The following is an 18,661-nucleotide window of genomic DNA, read 5'->3' as shown; positions in this document are numbered from 1 at the left end:
ACGAGGGGCCGGGAACCGAGGCCCCGGCTCTTCCCTGAGACCCGCAGGACCCTGGCCCCAAAACTGCTCATTACCCCAGTCCTGTACAGCGGGAAGGACAGTCTGCCTCGCCCTTGGCTGATTTTCATTTTATTATTGTAAATTCACTGTTCTCTCTTTATATATATATATTTTAAACATATATTAGATATAAAAGTCAGAAATGCTCCTCTTTGAACTACATATACTGGTGGATTTATAGGCAAATTTTGAAAAGGTGGGCACATCAGGAAGCCCAACCTGATCAGTGAATACAGCAGCAGCAAATGCCCCTCTCCAGGGACAAGGGAAAATTTATATATATATATGTATATATATATATATATATGTAGATCTATTTACAAACACACACACATTCATCTTCCTCTACACCCCTCCCCTCCACCCCAGCCTCCTGCCCCAGTGGAGGCTGGGGCTGAGCAGGACGGGCTCTCACCATGCGGGTGCTGGCCGGGCTGAGCGCTGAGGAAGGCACCGGACGGATTCAGGAGTCCCAGCAGCATGGACCGTGGGCTTCCTCTGCTCCTATAGAACTGCTCTCCCTCTCTGTGCCTGTGCTCCCAGGGTGGGAGACCAGAGCTGGGGCACACAGGCTCTCCAGCAGGACAGCCTAGGGCGGCAGCACTATGGAGGGGAAATCTGCTGCTCTGCAGGCACTGCGCTGGCAGGACATCCCTGGTGTGACGGAAAATGCAGAGACCTATTTCCTAACCCAGGTGACCTCCAAGGAGCAAGAGGATGCTGTGGCCCAGGAGGGGAAACCTGCCTCAGCAATTCTACCCCAAGCTGAAAAAATCTGGGAAAGTCATCAGCTGGAGGCATGGAAGGCCCTGAGCAGCAAGAGCCCTGGCTGGGAGGGCCAGCACAGTCCCACTGGGGCTGCTGGTGCCATCCTGCAGCAGCACAAGGCACCACCCTGACCCGGGCGGTCTGGGAGAGACCCCCCGCTGCCATCCTCATTGAGGGTGCAGAGAGACTGCTGCTGCCATCGCCTCCCAAGGAAGGGAAAAGACACTCTGTGGTTTTGGCTCCTCTGACACAGTCACAGCAGCTGGCTACAAGGCTGGAGGGCCTAACCCTGTCCCCGTGGCCATGGAGGAGGGAGGAATGATGATCCCCCATCCACAGCACACCAGGCTTGTGTGGTGAAGAGGGGTGAATGCCCTGCTCCCTCGTGTCCCTGACAGAAGGGGGCATCTGCACGATTGCCTCCAACAGCCCCTGACTCAGTAGGGGCAACCCCAGAGGCTCAGGGGCAGCTACCAGATGTCCCAATAGCTGAACCAGGTTGGTACCCCAGCAGTGACCCCAAACCTGGTGGGCAGGGGACACCAGCTGCTGGAGGAGCCCCGGCCACAGCTCACACCAGGAGGGGAGGGCACCACACACCCATGCGTGCACACATGCACACACACCCAGAGGCAGCTGGGATCTCTGAGACATTCGGGACAGGGGAGTCCCAGCAGAGCCCAATTTGGGGGTCCCCATCATGAGCCTTGTGGCCACTCCTGTGGTGTTCAGGCCATGGCCAGCCCCTCCCCATGGCTGTGAATGTGGGCCATGCTGGACACACCGCTCTCGCCTTTGTAACTTTTGGGGGCCCGGCTGGCTTTCAGCAGGACCAGGAAGGTGTCCGTGGAGATGGCCCCGAACTCAAAGGTGAAGGTGCCGTAGAAGACCAGGACATCGATGATGAACATCCACTCGCACAAGGCGGCCACATGCTGCAGAACAAAGCTCTCCTGGATGAAGAAGACACCACCTGAGGGCACCCCAGTCAAGGAAAGCACAGCTGAACCCCAACCACCCCGTGGAGGACCATGTCCCACTGCCACTGCATGCTGGCACGGCTACGAGCAGCCCTTCTCTGCAGGAAAGACACCATCATCCCTAAAATCAAGAAACCCCAGGTGCTTCTGCCAGGACTGGGAGGGCCCCAACATGGGTGAGGTGGTGGCACACGTGCCCAAACCAGCCTCAGTAAATCCTGGTACTGATACCAAGTGGGGATTTTCTGAAGAGGCCAGGGCAGGGGAAACTTGGGCTGCAGCCCTCAGGGCAAGCTGGGTGCCTGGCTGCCTCACCCTCCCCACACCCCTCACCTCTTCCTCAAACCAGGCTGACCCTCCACATCCTCCTGCAGGATGCAAAGTCCATAAAACTCATCAGTCCTCCATCCCCTTGGTACAGGGGTTTGGGCTGCTGCAACCCAGCCCCGCAGCACCCCTGTCCCTCTGCACTGCTGGCTGGCTCGACCCAAAAGAAAGGCCCTGCTCTCTCTCCTCCAGGTCCTACCGCTGCCAGAGCCTCTGTATCCTTCTCTCATCCCCACTGAGGATGTCTATAGAAACCTGCTCCCAGAGCCACCATGGGTGAGGTGGGCAAGCAGGTGCATCCCCCAGCCTTCCAGATGAAGCCTCCATCAGCACCCTGCCTTCTGCCAGTGGGATCAAGATCTGGGAGAGCCGGAGAGGCAGGGACCCTCTGCTCACTCCCCCCATCCCTCCAGGAGTGGTCCCAGCCTTTTCCCCACACCGTCCCCACCACATCTCCTTGCTTTCCCACTCCCAGTCCCTGGTGCTTACAGAGCAGCACGGCCACAACAGAGACACTAGTCCTGTCTCTCTTGTCCTTACATGCCCTGCCTGTCCCTCCCAGCTGGCACAGCCCCATGGCACTCCTGCCTTTCCCAACTCCTTGCCTGCTTCCCGTCCCTCCTGCCTGCTGTGGTGACAGAACGGGACCCTCTGGCACGTCCTATGCCTGACAGCACTCCCCAGGCTCCACCCGTGCTGCTAACCCCAGCCAGACCCCAGTCAGCCTCTTTGGGACCCACGGACACCACATACTTTTTCCCCTTCCTGCCCAATAACCATCACCTTGTTTCCCAATTTATCCCTAACCTCAGTCTCAAATAAGCCCATGGCTCCCCAACCACACACTCAGGACCATTCTTCCAGCCCTGCTCTGCCTGCTCACCGAGCCTCCCTCGTCCCATGGGCAGGTTGGTCAGCGGGTGCTGGTGAACCACGCTGGCAGAGGTGCTGCCACGTGCCCACCTGGCACCTGAACAAAGTACTTTTGTACTCAGCTTCTGTATACAGGTAACACAGATGGACTTTGCATTGCCGAGGGCTCAACATACCTCTGTCTCATTTAAAAAACCATTAACCTGCCTTTCCACTCTGCAAGGTGTGGGGCTGGAGCCTGCAGCGGTGGCTGGGCTGCAGCAACCAGGGCAGGGCTGGTTTGGGGTACCCCAGCTCCCCAGGAGATGCTCACCAGCACATCAGCCCCCACACAGCCCTAATGCTGCTGCTCCTCCAGCCCACCCCTGCAGTGAGCTGCCTACCCTCCACCCCTGCCCAGCCCTTCTCCTGGCACCAAGCTGCACTGCCAGACCAAAGGAGTGAGGACCTGGGGCATGGAGCCAACATGAGGACCACCTTTTACCAGCCTATCCTGGATCTCCTCCCCACACCCTTCAGAAGGATACTGAAGACAAGAGTGATGAAGGCCACAGCAGTGAGGATGCTACGTAAGTGGCCGGTCCAGTACTGCCCGCGGGTTTTGGCCATGCGGTAGGTGAGGATAGACTGCAGGAACAGGAACAGCATGCTGGTGGGAAAGGCCACCCCTGCCCCAATGTAGTGTAGCACCTTGGCATGATCCACCTGTGAGGGAGAAGACCATTAGTACAGGCACCCCAGGATGCTCCCCCAGCATGGCTCTGCTCCAGCGGGGGTGCTCGTGCCCAGGCAGGAGTGCAGACAGTGCCAGGCAGCTCACCCCGTGCCCAACTCCTGGCTGAAGAGCAGATTTGGAACCACCACCTGCTGCTGGTATCTCAAAGTGGTTCTGTTTCCTCCATCCATGGGGCTGTAGCTCCAGAGCCCCTTGAGCCAACAGCCCTGTCGTGTCCAAAGGCAAGGGACAGGGGTTGCCCTCTGCTCCTGAGCATCACTGGGGCTACCCGCCCCCCTTCGTGAGGGTCACAGCCCTGCCTTCGGCAGAGCTGCTGAGCCGTGGCTGAGACACAAGCAGGATCAGGGCCAGCAAAACTTTTCCCGGGGGGGCACTGACAGCAGCCTCCTGACAAGCGGAAGCGAGCGGCTGCCGCAGGCAGAGGGCAGAGAGCTGCCGGGAGCCCGTGCCTGGCAGCACAGGCGTGGGGGTGAGCGCTGCTGGCTGCCAAGCCCTGGACTGCTCTGGACCCTGAGAGCACAGGCTGTGCCCAGACATGTTTCCTGGCATCACCCCCCGAGCAGCAAACATCCCTAGTGGGATAGCCGGGCAGCAGGAGCATCGGCAGCTTGGCCAGGTCTCCTCTGTCAGGATGGCACATTTCTGCCTGCAGAGGGTCGTTGGCACATGGAGGGGGCAGACCGCACAGAGGGCCTCAGATAAAGGTTAAACCAAACCCAGCATCTTAATCTGGACCTGAAATTATGCACAAGCAAAGAGGACTCCCAGCACGCAGGGAAGAGCAGTGCTTGTCAAAGGTGAAAGTGTGCATGGATGAGGGTGCTGGAACAAAACAATCACCCCACATCCTACACTGTTGAGCAGTGTTATCTCTCCACTCCAGCCAAGACCCTCTTCCCCCAGGAACTCCCCGAGGAGATGCCTTACCTGGAAGTTGCCGACCATGGTGAGGCCAGCGGCGCAGATCCAGCCGGTGGCCAGCCCCAGGGTGTTGAGCAGGGACGGCCCGAGGCGCTCCAGGAGGTGGGCATAGCGCAGCAGCCCCACCAGGATGACTGTGGGAGGGAGACACAGCCCCATTGCACATCACCACCTGCAGCCCCCCAAACCCACCCCGCACCCCGGCTGGGGGTGAGCATCACAGGGCACCCCGCTCCCGGTCCCGCTCCCCCCGCAGCAAGGCACTTACCCATGAAGGAGCCCAGGCTGCAGATGAGGCTGAAGAAGCAGCTCTCAGGAGGCAGGGTGCCACACTTACTGCAGGGACAAGGCAAGGCCCAAGGAGCCCTCAGCCGGGGCGGGGAGTGGGGTGCAATACTTGCCCCTTACTTGCCCCCTCCCCAGGACACGCTCCTGGTTTGCCCCAGGGAGCTCTCGGAGTGGCTGTGACCCATCCCACGGCTGCTCACCTGACAAGAGGGATGTGGTCCAGCGTGCAGCAGGAGCCAGGGCTGTCCTCGCCACACGACTGGTTGTAATTCCTGCAAGGAGCAAAGGGACAGGCTGGGAGAGCCGCATGGCTGCCCGGCACCCTCCTGCCTCCTGCCCACAGCTGCTCCCCAGTGAACACAGCCCAGCCCTGGGGTGTACCAGCCCCAGCACACACGGCCCTGGGGAGGGAGCACGGGCGGAGCCGGGCGTGCAGCCACCGACAGCTCTGGGCTTGCCCGGGATGGGTGGGAACACCAAGCTGAGCGGGAAATGGCCCCCATGGGCACAAGCACACCGGTGCAGTACCACCCCACTGGGGAGGAATGGAGGACCTGCCCAATACCTGGGGGGAGCTGCCTGAGGGGGGACACGACAGGAGCAAGCCCCCAGGCTACCCTAGGCTGCCTGGCACATGGGCAGGGCATCCCCGGGGTCTGTCACCAGCTCCCAGTGCCAGCGGGCTGGGGCCAGCTCTGCTGCCCACAACCACTGCAGAGCCCTGGAAATGCCTCCTATGGCCACAGACTCTGCAAAAACAGGGACCCAGAGTTCTTATCAGTCTGAGACACCTTTCTGTACCACAGCTGCCATCTGCAACCATAACCGAATTCCCTCCTGTGGGGGTATGTGCCCCCCTCACCCTCCTGGCTCTCTCAGAAGTTGGCACACACTTGCAGTGGGTTTTCAGGCACCCCTTTGCTGCAGCATCACCCAGACACCCAGCACCTCTGCCTGGCATGGCTGGGCACAGCCCCCTCCCCACCCCACAGGCAGGGAGCCCAAAGCGCTGTGCCCCAAACAGCCCCTCAGACACCTCCAGCCCCACGGTGGGGATGGGGGCTGCACGGCCCTGCCCCTGGCCCAGACTGACCATCAGCTGTCTCCAGCCGCTCAGCAAGAGCACAGTTAAAAAGGCCTTTTTGGAAAGGGCCGGGCTGGGCTCTGGTGTTTTTTCAGTCTCCTCATTTACTGGTGGCTTTGTTTTCTGACCACGGAACCCTGGCGAGGCGTGGAGCTCCACGGCCTCCTGAAGGGCTTGCTCTTGGGGCCGTGTTTGGTTTGGGAGGGTTTTTTTATTATTATTTTGTTTAAAATGAGTAGCCCGAGGCTGGGAAGCATTATTCATCATTAAAGGCTGGCTGTGCGGCAGAGACAGCCCAATACACACATTCTTCCCAAGGCAGAATCAGCCATCAGGCAGGAAATGGCAGCGGGTTTTTTTTTCTCCTTCTCCTTCAAACACTCTAGCAAGAATTAAACTAACATGGATTTTTCTGGGCAGATTTTTAAGGAGACATAACAAGCCGAAAACCCTGCAGAAGTTGCCAAGAGAGAAAACAGGTTTTCTTTTCCCAGCCCGTGCCCCATGGCCCATCCCGGGGTGCTGCAGGCAGCTCTGCCTGTGGGGTGGCTGGATGCTGCAGGGCCCTCCCGTCCTCCTGGCACTGCCAGATTTAGCCTCAAGCAAGCAAGCTTCAACCTTTCCATAGAGACACTTGGCCCTCTGTAATTCCCTGACTACTTATTTTCGTATTTTCTTCATGCTGTGTTTTTTCAATGGCCCCATTCTCCCTGCTTGGTTTGCAGCGGGGCCGGGCTGTTCACCAGAGCAGCTGTAACCGCAGGTGAGCCCGGGACAGGGAGGGAGGGTGGCTTTTGATAGCCCCGCTCGGCCCTGGCACCCAAGCTGCTTTGCAAATGCAGGGCCCAACCCTGCCAGCAGCTCTGCTCCCAAAAGCCACTTGAGGCGTCACCCTGGGCTGACTGCACTGCCACCACTGTGTCTGCTGGGGGAGACGGCAGCTCTGTGCCCCCTTTCATGCTCCCACCTCTCCTGTCATCCCCAGCCCCCTCCCAGGGCCAGCCTGACCCCTGACTCCTTCCAGCACAGTGACAGTGCAGGGGGGCCTCGGCTACCCAGTGGCCCAGCACAGCACGGCATGGTCTGAGCAGGACAGGTCTGGAGAGAGACCTGGCATTACCAGGGCCTTTAACTGAGCTGCTCTGTGGCAAAGGACCCCTGCCGATCCCCCAGGCCTTACCAGTTGTGGACGGGGCAGATGTGGTTGTTAGAGAGTGCCATGGCGTACCTGGGGGAGACACAACAACAGGGGTTACCGCAGCCACCTGCCTGCCTGCACCCCCACTCCCTGTTGGCAGCCACAGCCAGCTGCAGGAGCAGGGGGTACAAGCGCTCACCCTGGGGCACCTCCCGGCTTTACAGAGCAGGAAAAACCAAAGCAAGTGCATGAGCCCAGCCCACGCTCCAAGGCCCTCTCACTGCCAGAACCAGGTCTGCCTGCCCAATACTCCTGACCCCACCGGGAGCTGCCTCCTGCTCTGGTTCAATGTGGATGTAGCTGCTCCTGTGGGGACTCCTCCCATTGTGCTTCCGTGCCCTCTGAGCTCTCTGGGGATGCATCAGGTGTCTCCACCAGCTCACAGCCACGCAGCGTGTCACCTGGTGACTACTAGGCTCTGCTGGGCTTCCCCTGGCCCATGCCTGGCCAGTGCCTGGAGCTAAAAGTCTGGAAAAGTATCTTGGCAAGCGTATTCTGGGCAGACAGGCTCTGTGGAGCCTTTCACTGTGGAGACACCCCTGCATTTAGGTCACTGTAACAAGGAGTTCATGACACGCATCCTGCTCAGCTGCAGGGGCTCTCGTCCTTGTGGCCCCCCCAGCCAGTGAGGAGCCCTCCTGCCTGGCAGCCACAGCAGCGGGTGGCCCCGCACTGTTCAAATCGCCGCCGCCAGCAGTCGTAAACAACTCAGGTTAAAAATAGGCCCCTAGACCAGTAAGAAAACCCCTCTCCTGCCTGAGCTGGCCATGTAACAGCCAGGTTGTGAAAAGGATGATCCCAGCAGAGGGACGTGCGGGCAAAGAGTGGGATAGCTGGGGGAATCAAGGGGCAGCGCTGCCCATCCCAAGGGCTGCCCGCCAAGAACATTGCCCCCCGCAGACCTCTTATCCAGCCACTTCCCAGCACAGGTCTCCCGCAAACACCCAGTCCCTGCCCAGCCCTCTGTGCCTTCCTGGGAGGGGGCAACAAGCCAAGAGAGGCACAAATAGCACTGCCCTCCTCCAGCGGGATGTGTCCCCACTCATGTGGTCCGCCCTCATGGCTCTGCATCCCAGGCATGGCTGGTGGGGCAGATGCAACTGCCTGGCCTCACCCTGCCAGTGTGCTGATGAGGGACACAACAAGAAAAGGGCCCAAGATCCCCTCTCCTGGGGCAGCTTTGTCTGTGAGGACCACGAGCAGCACCTCCCACCCATGCTGCTCTGGGCTGGAGGGGCATCTGCCCCCGAGGGTCACCCACAGGAGGTGGCCAGGGCTTCATGGGACATCCAGGAGAAAAACTTAGGAGCACGAGTTTCCTGCACCAGGGTCAGCATTTGGCTTTGTCGTGAAGGAAGATGGAGGATATCACAGGGTGGGAAGCTCTTGGAGGGACCTGTGTGGTATGGTGTACGCTTGCCTCATCCATCCCACAGCCCATGAAGTCCCATCATCTGTGCTGGGGCTCCCTGTGCCTTTGGGAAAAGTCCCTCATCCAGCACCTGCCACCCTGCAGTAGTGGCACAGCGGGGCTGATGTACCAGGGCAGGACAGCCCTATGTGATCAGCTGAGAACCCAGGAACAAGGCCTGTAGAAGTGACCAGCAAGGTGGGTTAGTGCTGCTCACCAGGTGATACATCCTCCGCCTCCAGCACAGAGCACAAGTACGCTTTAGCCCTCCCACCCATCCTATCTGGGGCCAGCATGTGATGAGTGCTCATGTACTGGTTACAGCCCTGGCATGGCAGGACCTGGGCTGGCGGCATCGCTCCCAGGACCATTCCTGTGCCCCCTAAGCTTCAGTTGCATTCATGCCTGGACAGGGATACATGATCCCAGGGGGTGTCAGAGGCGCAAGGCCAGGAAGGCACATGCCAGCACTGCTGCGGAGGACGCAGCGACCACGCAGGGTGGCTGGGGTGGACAGGGAGGTGTGGACGCGACTGAGCATGCAGAAACACCCCAACACGATGTGAGCCCGGCAGTGCCCCGCAACACCCTGCCCCACAGCATCCTCCAGCCCCCTGCCCCGCAGCATCCCGCCCCGCAACCGGGGTGACCCCGTCCCGGCAGCCCCGGCTCCGCCGCCAGTGGGGTGGGGGTCTGGCGGCGGCTCCGGGCCGTCCCGCGGCACTCACACGATCCACATGCCGGTGATAGTGAAGGCGGGCAGCGTGACGGGCAGGATCCCCCAGGCCGGCATCCTGGGGCCGGGCATGCCCCGCCGGGCTACGGGCGAGCGGGGCCGCCGGCGGAGCCTCCCCGCTGCCTCCTGCTGCCGGGCCGCCGCCGGGCCGCGCTCCCCATGGGCGGCCGGGGCCGGGCCGGGCGGGCAGAGCGAGTCCGGCCGCGCAGAGCCGAGCCGAGCCGAGCCGGGACAGCCCAGCCCGGCCCCGCCCCGCGGGCAGCGCGGGTCCCGCTCGGGGGGCAGGGCCCGCCCCGTCCGGCGCCGAGCGGGGACGTCCCGGCGCGGCCCCGAGCGCCACGTGGCGGCCGCGCCGCCGGCCCGGGGGGTTGCGCCGGCAAGCCCGGCCGGGCAGCGCTGGGGACGGCAGCCGGCGGCCGGGGAGCGACAACTGCACGGAGCCGCCAGCGCTCGGCCCGCCGGGCAGGCAGCCTGCGGCCGGAGCAGCTCCGCGAGCACGGGGCTGAGCCTTGTCCTGCGCAGGGCACAGCCGGGGTGGAGGGACAGGCTCCTGCTCGGCAACAACCGCGCAGAGGGGACGCTGGGGCAGCGCCCCGCAGCAAACAGCCCTCCCTGGCGCTGCAGCCTGCAGTGGCCTTTGCCAAGGCTACTGCAGCTGCTGGCAGCAGGGCGCTGAGGACTTGCCCCCTCCCCAGTGATGTGCTCTCTGTGCCTAACATTGTCCCTGTGCCCATGTCCACGGGGCTGTGGGCTCCTCCAGCAAGCATAGCCCAAAGGGCACCACCTTAGCTACAGTGCTGGGTAATGGCCAGGAGAAGAAGACCATGCTCAGTCCTCTTTTCTTCCTCAGGGGAAGAAGGTTAACATAGGCTCAGCCTTTCCTTCTGAGGACAAGGTTTAGGCCTGATCTTGCACTCTCACCAAAGGGCTAGTGACACCTTGGCTGACCCACACACACTGCAACCCACCACATGTATCATCCTGACCTGGTTAGTGTGACCTCGGCTTTTGCAGACACTTTCTATAAATGGCTCAACTAGGGATTAAGTTTAGCAGCCACCCACCAACCCTGCTGGCATGAGAAATCTACGTTTTTCTTCAGTGGGAAACTTGAGAAGAGGAAGCACAACTTTGTCTGGCAGAGCTGCCAGGCTACGGGAAGACTATGGCAGCCCCATTTCCCTATCAGTAACTCAGCAATAACCCACTACCCCACTCTGCCGCTGCTTATGGGCATGTGTTTACAAGCCCCAAAATATTTGGTGTAGCCAAAAGGTGCACGCACCCCTTGACCCCAGAGTGGCTGGTGCCCATGGAGCCCGCAGCTTCCCTTCTGCAGAGATCAGCGGCTGGGGAACAGCCCTTGCTCTGGCCTGGGGGCAAACAGCTCCAGCCACCCCCCACCTCACCAGAGCCAGCGTGCAGGTTATGCAACTGGAGGAGTCATGTTGCACACTGGAACTTGTAGTCCAGGGGACCCCCTCTTTCTACACTGTGACTCGCACTCCGGGCAGCCTCCTTGCAGGCTCAAGGGTCTATCCTTGCTGTTCAGCATGTCAGTTCCCTGACCTTCCACTGCAGGAACTGCACTGCAGAGCTTTGCTCCCAAGCCGGTCATGCTCCCAAAGCTGCCCCTGCATGTCTGTCTGCCGGCAGACAGGGGGCCAGGCCCTCCCTGTCCCGGCAGCCCCCACGGCCGCGGGGACAGAGGCGGTGGGAACAATGCTGGCCAGGGCGATGGGCGCCAGGCCAGCAGCACAGCTGCTGCCACCCCCAGCAGCATTGGCGGGGCTCAGATTGCTCCCAGGCCATGGGGTGCACGGTACAACCCCCGGGCTGCCTGCCACACCGTGGGGCGGAGCGGGGCACAGGCTCCATAACAGGAGCAGTTTTTTCCAGGAGTTCAAACAGCTGGCACTTCTAGGAGTGAGGGTAACTCCTAAAAAAGCCAGCTTACTGTTGGAAAATACTTAATGGAGATCTTTCCTACAGACCAGGTCTTCTGAGTATGCTCGATTCAATTTAAAATCTGAATCTGAGCATTTAAAAATTGAATCTTAAAGCAGCATTGCTTCAGTTTCGCAAGTTTCAGTGCCAAATTTATATTTTTCAGTCAGGGTTTATCTTTCACTAGGGCTTTCTCCCTCTAGGAAGCTTCACACCTAGGAGGAAAACACCAACTCCACAGTAACCCCTCCTACTGATACACACTAAATCCCAATACTTACTTCTGTTCTGTTTCAATGATGAAGTTCTAGATGTAAATAGGAAGAGAAGAGGTACATAAATCCAAACTAGGGTGATGTCTGTCCAGCCTCCTCTGGAAAACAGTGAGTCAGACCCATAAAAATGAGAAGTCCAAGACTAGAAAAAGCATATGCTGGGACAAACCTGAAGGGTACTGTTGTGAACACTGCTCTTCATCAACAGCCACTGGTGATATGACTGTCTTTCGTGTATTCTAAGTTACAAATTGAGGTCAAGAGACTTATTGATAAAAATAAGTATCACAGCACATGACACCTGTCAGTTGATTCTGGTCTCCTTTCAGTTCATTTTCCCTGTTATTTTTTCTCTATAACACAAGAAACCTCATTATTGCAAAATCTAAACAACATTAAAAGATTTTTTTCCCTGTCCATTCCTATTTACAGTCTAGTGAAAACTGTTTAAAGTGCAAGTCTGTCTGTCTTTCCAGCCAACATTCTTTCCATTCCAGTCCAGTCCTGCTTCCTGCAGTTTCCTTGGGTGGCTTTTGCTTTGCACCACAATTGTCTGAATTAAATTGTAGTGCTCCCAGTAGGAACGGGGTTTGCAAACACAGTTTAAAACACAGCATCCCCCAAAACAACTACCTGAAGGCAGTGGGAAAAACTGAGCTTTGCCATTAGCTGACAATATACCACAAGTCAAAGGACCATCTGGGGATCAGAGGGCAATAGTGCTGACATCAAGACACTTGACAATTGAGCAATGGTTTGCAGAGTTAATCATCTAAAGGTTTCAGCAAGCATTTTGGAGACAGCTCAGAAAAACACAGCTGTAAATAGAAGCAAAGGCTCAGAAACAGAAGATAGACGCAGGTTGGATACAGGGCCACGGGCAGCACAAGGACTTGACTACATGAATGAAAACATCCCAGGGCTGGAAGGACACAATCTGAAAGCAACGGAAGGTGAAGAAGAGAAGGCTGCAGTAGTGAAAATATGCCAGGAATGATGGAAATGGGGTAGGGGAACCAGCATTTATTAACGGGACTTTCCTAGTATGCACATTACGCTTCCATTACGCAATATTTAGATCTTCACTCATGCAATTCAAACAAACTCCAAGTTTTTAAACCCCTTATCAGGCCCATAGGAGTCTCTCGGAATTCTTGTGATAGGGAGGGCATTGGTACCTCACACAGCTCTACGGACACCATGGCACTGCATGGATCTTGCCACAAGACAAAGTATAATATATCAGGAGGGAAGTATGCGTGGTTGTCCATATCCACGGCAAGCAGTAGCCTGGAATAGCCCAGGATGTCTCATGCCCTCTCGAAGTCCAAATCCTGTCAGCAGAAATGAGAATTTCTTCCTCAGACAGAAAATGCTTTCTCCAAAGTCAGCCAGGTTGTCACCAAGGTCCATGTTCTGGCTATGCAATGAGATGCTGCAGAGCACCTGCTCTGTAGCCCTAGTCTCTGCCCTCAGTCCCGGCGGTGCATGAGCAGACACCAACATAACACCAGAAATTTTAAAGCTTAATCTAAACTGTTGCCAGAAAGCAGCAATCTCACTGTCACTGCTTTACTTTGCCCATGATGGGAACCATTAGTGCTTAGCCCCTTGATGGCCACCCTCCACTGCAGCCCCAGAACAAGCTGACCATTTGTTAGGGCAACTCCCGCCGTGCTCCCCGCAGACTGAGCACACTGTTGGAGAATCCTGGTGTATCAAGCCAGGTGCTGGCAGCTGGGCACAGAACCTTGACAGCTGAAATCTCTTCCCAAAGCTCTGAGCCGCAGAACCACGACAGAAAAAGAGTGCAACACCGGAGCATTAATTTACAGGATGCATTTATTACACTGTAAAAAGTCCATTGGATTTGTAGCCATTTACCCTATATGTACACTGGTTGTACTCTCACCCCAACCATAGGATCCTCTCAATACAGTATAAACTGGGTTGGAGTCCCACCCATGCCCCTCCCAGTCACCAGTGAGATTTCCAAGACTGGTATTATTGAGAATTTAGCCAACTAATCGAGAGAGGAGGAAGAACAGAGATGCAGCGCTTGCCAGGCAGCCAGCTCTGCTCTGGGCAGGAGGGGTGGAAGAGCAGGACATCCTTGCTGCAAGGCAGAAGCACTAGAATGACTACCAGGGCCTCAGCTGCAGGGATGTTCTAGGTGGAGAAGGAGGTGGGCTCCCAACAACCAGAAGATGCAGAGGGGTGCAGTCTCTGCAGAGCTTCCAAGAGAACGCAGAGCAGACTTGCTGGGCATTTGTCATCAGGTGCCACAGATGCCCACATCTTCTCTAGCTGAAGAGGATGTTCTAAGGAATGGGGCTGGACACTAAGAGGCCAACATAGTGAGTGGTGGACAACACAGCACTGCTGTGCACCCCAGAGGTGAGGCTCCCCAAGTGCTGTTGGAGAGATGGCCATGGTGCTCTGCTCTCAGCTCACAGGACTCTGCGTTTCCTTCTCATCTGCTCAACTAGGCAGAGCCTTCTGAATTTGCTGTCTCCAAACAGAAACCACAATTACATTTACAGGAGGAGGGAGGAACACAGCACTGCCCCTACCTGGCTCCCTTGCTCCCTGTCTGGCATGGGGATTGCTGTGATCTGTGCTGCAGAAGGAAAGCATGTGGCTACAGCAGACAAGAAGCCCTATGCAGCAAGCTGGGAGCTGCACTGTAAGCATCCACATTTCTACACAAAATTCTCAACCTGCTAAACCCAGGCATGCCCAGAGCCCAAACAAAGCAGTGCGACCAGAAGCAAGGCAGGAAAGCTAGGGAATGGCTGGAGAATTGTCCAGGGACTGGACTGAATAATCTGATAGTCAGTCCTGTACTGCAGCCCCTCTCTGGTGTGACCTGACAGAGTTTTCCCTCTTCACCAGATGAACTGGTGGCAGCTTGGTCCCAGGCTGCTGGGTGTGGGCGTTGCCTGGCCCCTGAGATTGTGAAGGCAAGAAGGAGACTGGTCAGTGAAACTGGGCATTCCTCCAAGAAGACAGGGATTTCTAGGTGGATTTCTAGGTGGCTGTCCCAACATGTGAACAGAACGTGACATGCTCCGGGGGTACTGTGGCAGCAGCCCTTCTGCTCAGGTTAGCATCACCTTCTAAAGCAAACATGCCTGCTATCAGAGAACATTTGGCCAGCACCCTCTACCCACAGAACTTCCTCAGCAGACAGTTCTCAAGACACCCTCAAACTAATTGACTTCGGAGGTTGTCATGGGGTCAGTGGACCGTGGAGTAGCTAAGAGGGGAACAGGAGAGGTGGCCTCAATTAGGGCTGGGTTGAGAATGATTGGCAGAGTCATAGGTGGCACCCCAACCTGCAGGGGAGAGGTGAGAGGCTGCAGAATGAGTGGTGGCTGTGCTGTCGTAGGAGGTATGTCTGTAACGGGGCTTGTCTTTGTTGGAGCTGATGCTGGGAAGGAAGGAGAGGCAGAGGTGCTGATGGTGGGTGAGGCAGGTGCAGTGGCTCTCTCAGACTCTGGAAGAAGGAAGAGACAAAATACATCCTTACACAGGCCCTGACAAAGTCACCTTTCAGCTCAAAGCTCAGCAGGGCTGAATATCAACTCAGGGGCCTTTTAAGACTTGCCCCTTCCACCTACCTTCATGCAAGGCCCTGAGGAGCAGATACCCATCAAAGGCATTCTGTCCCAAGCTCTGCCCACCCCAGTAGCCTCAGCAAGAAGGCCACAACCTATCCATACGGAAGCAAAACAGTTCTACAACACCAGAGACCTGGTCACTGTAGATCATGCTAAACCAAGGAAAAGCAGATCCATGCCAACGTACTGGGAAGATGATTCCAGAAAGAAGCAAACAGGACTCACCACTGGCACCCACTTCACAAGGCTTCTCCAAAGGAGCCAGGTGGGTGGCTGGTCTCACATCCCCCACAGGAGAGGGGGGCACTATTGATTTCTGATGCTGCTGCTCTATTGGTATGCTGGGGGCAGGGTCTAGGAAAACAAAACAAGCAGTGAGCCCACACACCAGTTTGCTCACTCCTTTGCCCTCTCTCAGTTTGGCCTCCTTGTGCCAAGCTCCAACAGTCTCCTGCACCCACCATTTCATCAGCCCGCAGGCACTATGGCAGCTGGGTACTGGACAAGGTGCAAGCACTAGGTCCAAGACCTGTTTTCTTAAGGTTTCTCAGCCCCTTGTACCTTGGATGACTGTCTGTTTGAAGAGCTCATCCCGCAGCCTAGGTAAGAAACAGTCAATCCGCTCCCAGGTGATCTCCCAGAGATCCGAGTATCCTGTCCGAGAGTCAGCACTGTGGAATATCCCAGCTGTATCCATTACAAGCAGCATGTTCTTCAGAGACTCTGGAATGGCCTCCAGCTGTAATCAGAGACACTCCTCAGGACACAGAGAATGGACATACAGCAATGAACAAAAGCTCAAAACAGCTGATGGGCTGCCTCGGAAACAAGAGGACACGGGGGGAGAACATGGAACAAAATGGTTTTGGAAGGATTAAAAGGTTAAAATAAAAAACAAAAACAAAAAACACCTTTCAAGTTTATAAGGTTAAAACCAATGAATGGTTGCTCAACGCACTGCAGCATCACTTTCAGCACCTTACCAGCAAGTCACTGGAGCCAGCATGCATGTATTTGTCCATAAAGTCCAGGATTGTCAGCCACAGGGCAGCAAAGGTGGTCAGTGAGAGCAGTGGGGAGAGATGCTGTAGGAACACCTAGAAAAAAACCACAGCTACTATCAACAAGTAGTATCAGGGCTGCTGCTCACAGCTTGATAAGCCAGTCTTGCAAACCTGGAATCCCCCTCCCTGTGGCAGGCTGGGAGCATGCACAGGCCCAGCCTGCAGACACCAGCGGCCTCCACGCTTCTGAGCTGCACATGTAGAGGAGTGGATCTTGTCTCCTTGGCATGAGGCCACTGCAGTCTGCATCACCATGTCTGCCAGTCCTCCCAGACCCTCTGCCTTAGGTCAGTACTATCAGCTTGTGACATGCATCATTTCACCGTTAGAACAGACTGTCTCTAACTAGTGCCAGGTGAAATACTTCTCTCTTCAGCCTTCATGAAACCACAGTCTCCTTCCTGACATTTTTTTCCAGAGGCCAGGATCATGGAGACAGTTCTGGAAAGAAGGCATGTCCCAACAGCAGAAGATGATGGAAAAGCCCAGCACTGAAGACAGTCAAACCAGCAAACTGACACCCATGCAGATCAGGGATGCTAGGAAGCCAATACAGCAAACAGTTTGGTTTTCTTCAGACATATGTCTTCTTCTGAGCTTTCAGGCAGCAGGGGCACACTCACCTTGGAAAGAAGTGTTGAGGCTCTCATCCTAGTTTCTTCCATCCCACCAACGTCAGCTGGGCTGATGTTCTCAAGTAGCTTGGTTAGCAGAGGGAACAGCACCTGTTGGGTCAGACACATTGATATTTGAGAGCTTAAAAATGACTGATGAGATCTGCATAGACAGCCTTACAGGAAGGAACTGGCTTTTGGGATTGGTGGCTTCTAGGCACAAAGCATGGGAGAAGCAATGGGAAGTGGAAATGAGTGGATTTATTTCAATAGTCCATGAGGCTGTTTCAGAATCCCAAACAGAAAGGAACTTTTCACAGGATTAGAGTAGGGAACACCTTGTCTGTTGTGAACCAGTTGCTCAAGAAGATAGTACTGAAATAGCCACCATTCTGCCACTCCTGCACACAGCTTTGCTCTTCATTACAATGCTGTCCTGCCTACATGCCCAGCCCAGCCAGGAGGTTACCTTGTTGAAGCAGGACTCCCATTCCAGGGCATCCAGGGCCTGCAGGTCATGGACCAGGAGGGCCCGCTGCAAGTAAGTGAGTGCCTGCATCCGTACCTGGCGTCGGGCATCGCAGCACAGCCAGGCAATACCTGCAAGAGAGGGATTCAGGGAAAAACCTATGGTGAAAGTGTCACATCCCTACTTCCCCAGTCTAGAGTGAAAAGTTTAACAAAGATCAAACGTGCTCTGGGTTTAAAAAAAAAAAAAAAAAAAAAAAAAAAAAGAAGAAGGATTATACTTGTTCCAAGCCACACACTGGAAATCTAGCGTCAGGTCCAGAAGCAAGCTGGCAGCTAACCTGTGCTAAAGATACCTTTCCAGATCTGATCCAAATTCTTTTTCAATTACAGTAGACCCTAAAAACAAACTCCGCCTGCTTTCTGCAGTTAAATTCTTGGCTCCTCAGCTTTCCTGAGTGCCACCATTATTTTGGACGTGTCTCTGTTCACTCTCATCACAAGGGGATGGCTTTACCTTGTAGCAAAGGACACCAGCAGTTGGACCACAGTGTTCGTGAATCTGCTTCGATTTTCCTGCCCACTGTCTCTAGATGGCGGTGCTCCTCTGCCCAGGAGCTGTAGATGGTGGCTGCTCGTGTGTGCAAGGTGTGCATGAGGTCCAGGAGCTGCAAGTCAAGCACCACATTAAGCAACACATAAGATCTAAAATTTTGAAGCAACCCTGGTCTCTTCTCTTCCCCAAAGCAATACTGAAAGGCTCACAGTTACTCAAATCTGCTTCCTGTAAGTACATAACCATATAAAGCTCTGGACATGGTGTGAAGCCCTGCTACCTGTGCCCTCCCTAAGTGGCCAAGTGCTGGGCATCTTCAGCAAGGTTTGTGTCAGTTCAGTAGCCATGTCAATCCCACCTTCGAGGAACAGCATCCCAGTCCTGCCAGGAGAAAGAATGGAGCTTTTCCTGGCACAGAACGTTGACTTTTCTAAGCAGGGGGAGGAACCCTGTGATTCAGCTGTGCTGTCCAGGGACAAATCTCTGCCTTTTTTTTTTTTAATATAAAAGCATGAAGCTCATGCAAAGCTCCTTCAGAACAGCTCCATATGGGCAAACGACAGCATTCCAGTAATTTTACTATTGAACTGAGGTCCAACAGCCCAGCAGTCAGCAGGCCTGTGCCTTCACACCTTTGAAATACCAGCTAGAGGAAGAAATGACTCCCTCATGCCGGTCCTCTGTACTTGAAATCCCAGTGCCTCAGCCCACAGGACTTCTCCCTCTCCACGA

At 56.0% G+C, this 18,661-nt stretch overlaps 2 protein-coding genes across 9 annotated transcripts in view; both read right to left on the bottom strand.

Annotated features, from left to right (window-relative positions):
- Window positions 1–98: 98 nt before the first annotated feature.
- On the bottom strand, window positions 99–9,643 carry TMEM150A (transmembrane protein 150A). 3 transcript variants are annotated; one of them, XM_082054317.1, is made up of 8 exons: window positions 9,375–9,643; window positions 7,218–7,265; window positions 5,154–5,225; window positions 4,934–5,001; window positions 4,672–4,799; window positions 3,829–3,950; window positions 3,536–3,713; window positions 99–1,801 (listed from the first exon to the last, which is right to left on the bottom strand). In XM_082054317.1, exons 1-8 carry the CDS (start codon window positions 9,452–9,454, stop codon window positions 1,652–1,654), a joined length of 846 nt encoding a protein of 281 aa, XP_081910443.1. In that variant the 5' UTR covers window positions 9,455–9,643; the 3' UTR covers window positions 99–1,651. The 3 variants fall into 3 exon arrangements, with proteins under 3 accessions (XP_081910443.1, XP_081910445.1, XP_081910444.1); XM_082054319.1 differs by lacking the exon at window positions 3,829–3,950 and having other exon boundaries at window positions 3,536–3,635; XM_082054318.1 differs by lacking the exon at window positions 3,829–3,950 and having other exon boundaries at window positions 100–1,801.
- Window positions 9,644–12,999: 3,356 nt separating this feature from the next.
- Window positions 13,000–18,661, bottom strand: part of GBF1 (golgi brefeldin A resistant guanine nucleotide exchange factor 1) — a 107,364-nt gene continuing 101,702 nt past the window's right edge. For 2 of the 6 annotated variants that reach the window (XM_082052695.1, XM_082052696.1), the window contains 7 exons: window positions 17,891–18,041; window positions 17,375–17,505; window positions 16,915–17,016; window positions 16,211–16,324; window positions 15,789–15,966; window positions 15,453–15,581; window positions 13,001–15,103 (listed from right to left, as the gene is read on the bottom strand). In XM_082052695.1, the coding sequence (XP_081908821.1) occupies window positions 14,817–15,103; window positions 15,453–15,581; window positions 15,789–15,966; window positions 16,211–16,324; window positions 16,915–17,016; window positions 17,375–17,505; window positions 17,891–18,041 (1,092 nt within the window). In that variant the 3' untranslated portion in view covers window positions 13,001–14,816. Of the gene's footprint in view, window positions 15,104–15,452; window positions 15,582–15,788; window positions 15,967–16,210; window positions 16,325–16,914; window positions 17,017–17,374; window positions 17,506–17,890; window positions 18,042–18,661 lie in introns of all 6 variants that reach the window. The other 4 variants (XM_082052699.1, XM_082052697.1, XM_082052694.1 and 1 more) reach the window with 3 other exon arrangements.

Source organism: Streptopelia decaocto, assembly GCF_964273445.1.
Source record: "Streptopelia decaocto genome assembly, chromosome: 5".
In the NCBI taxonomy this organism is placed as follows: domain Eukaryota; kingdom Metazoa; phylum Chordata; class Aves; order Columbiformes; family Columbidae; genus Streptopelia; species Streptopelia decaocto.
Note: the sequence above shows the minus strand (reverse complement) of the source record. Positions and strands in the feature narration are given on the sequence as shown.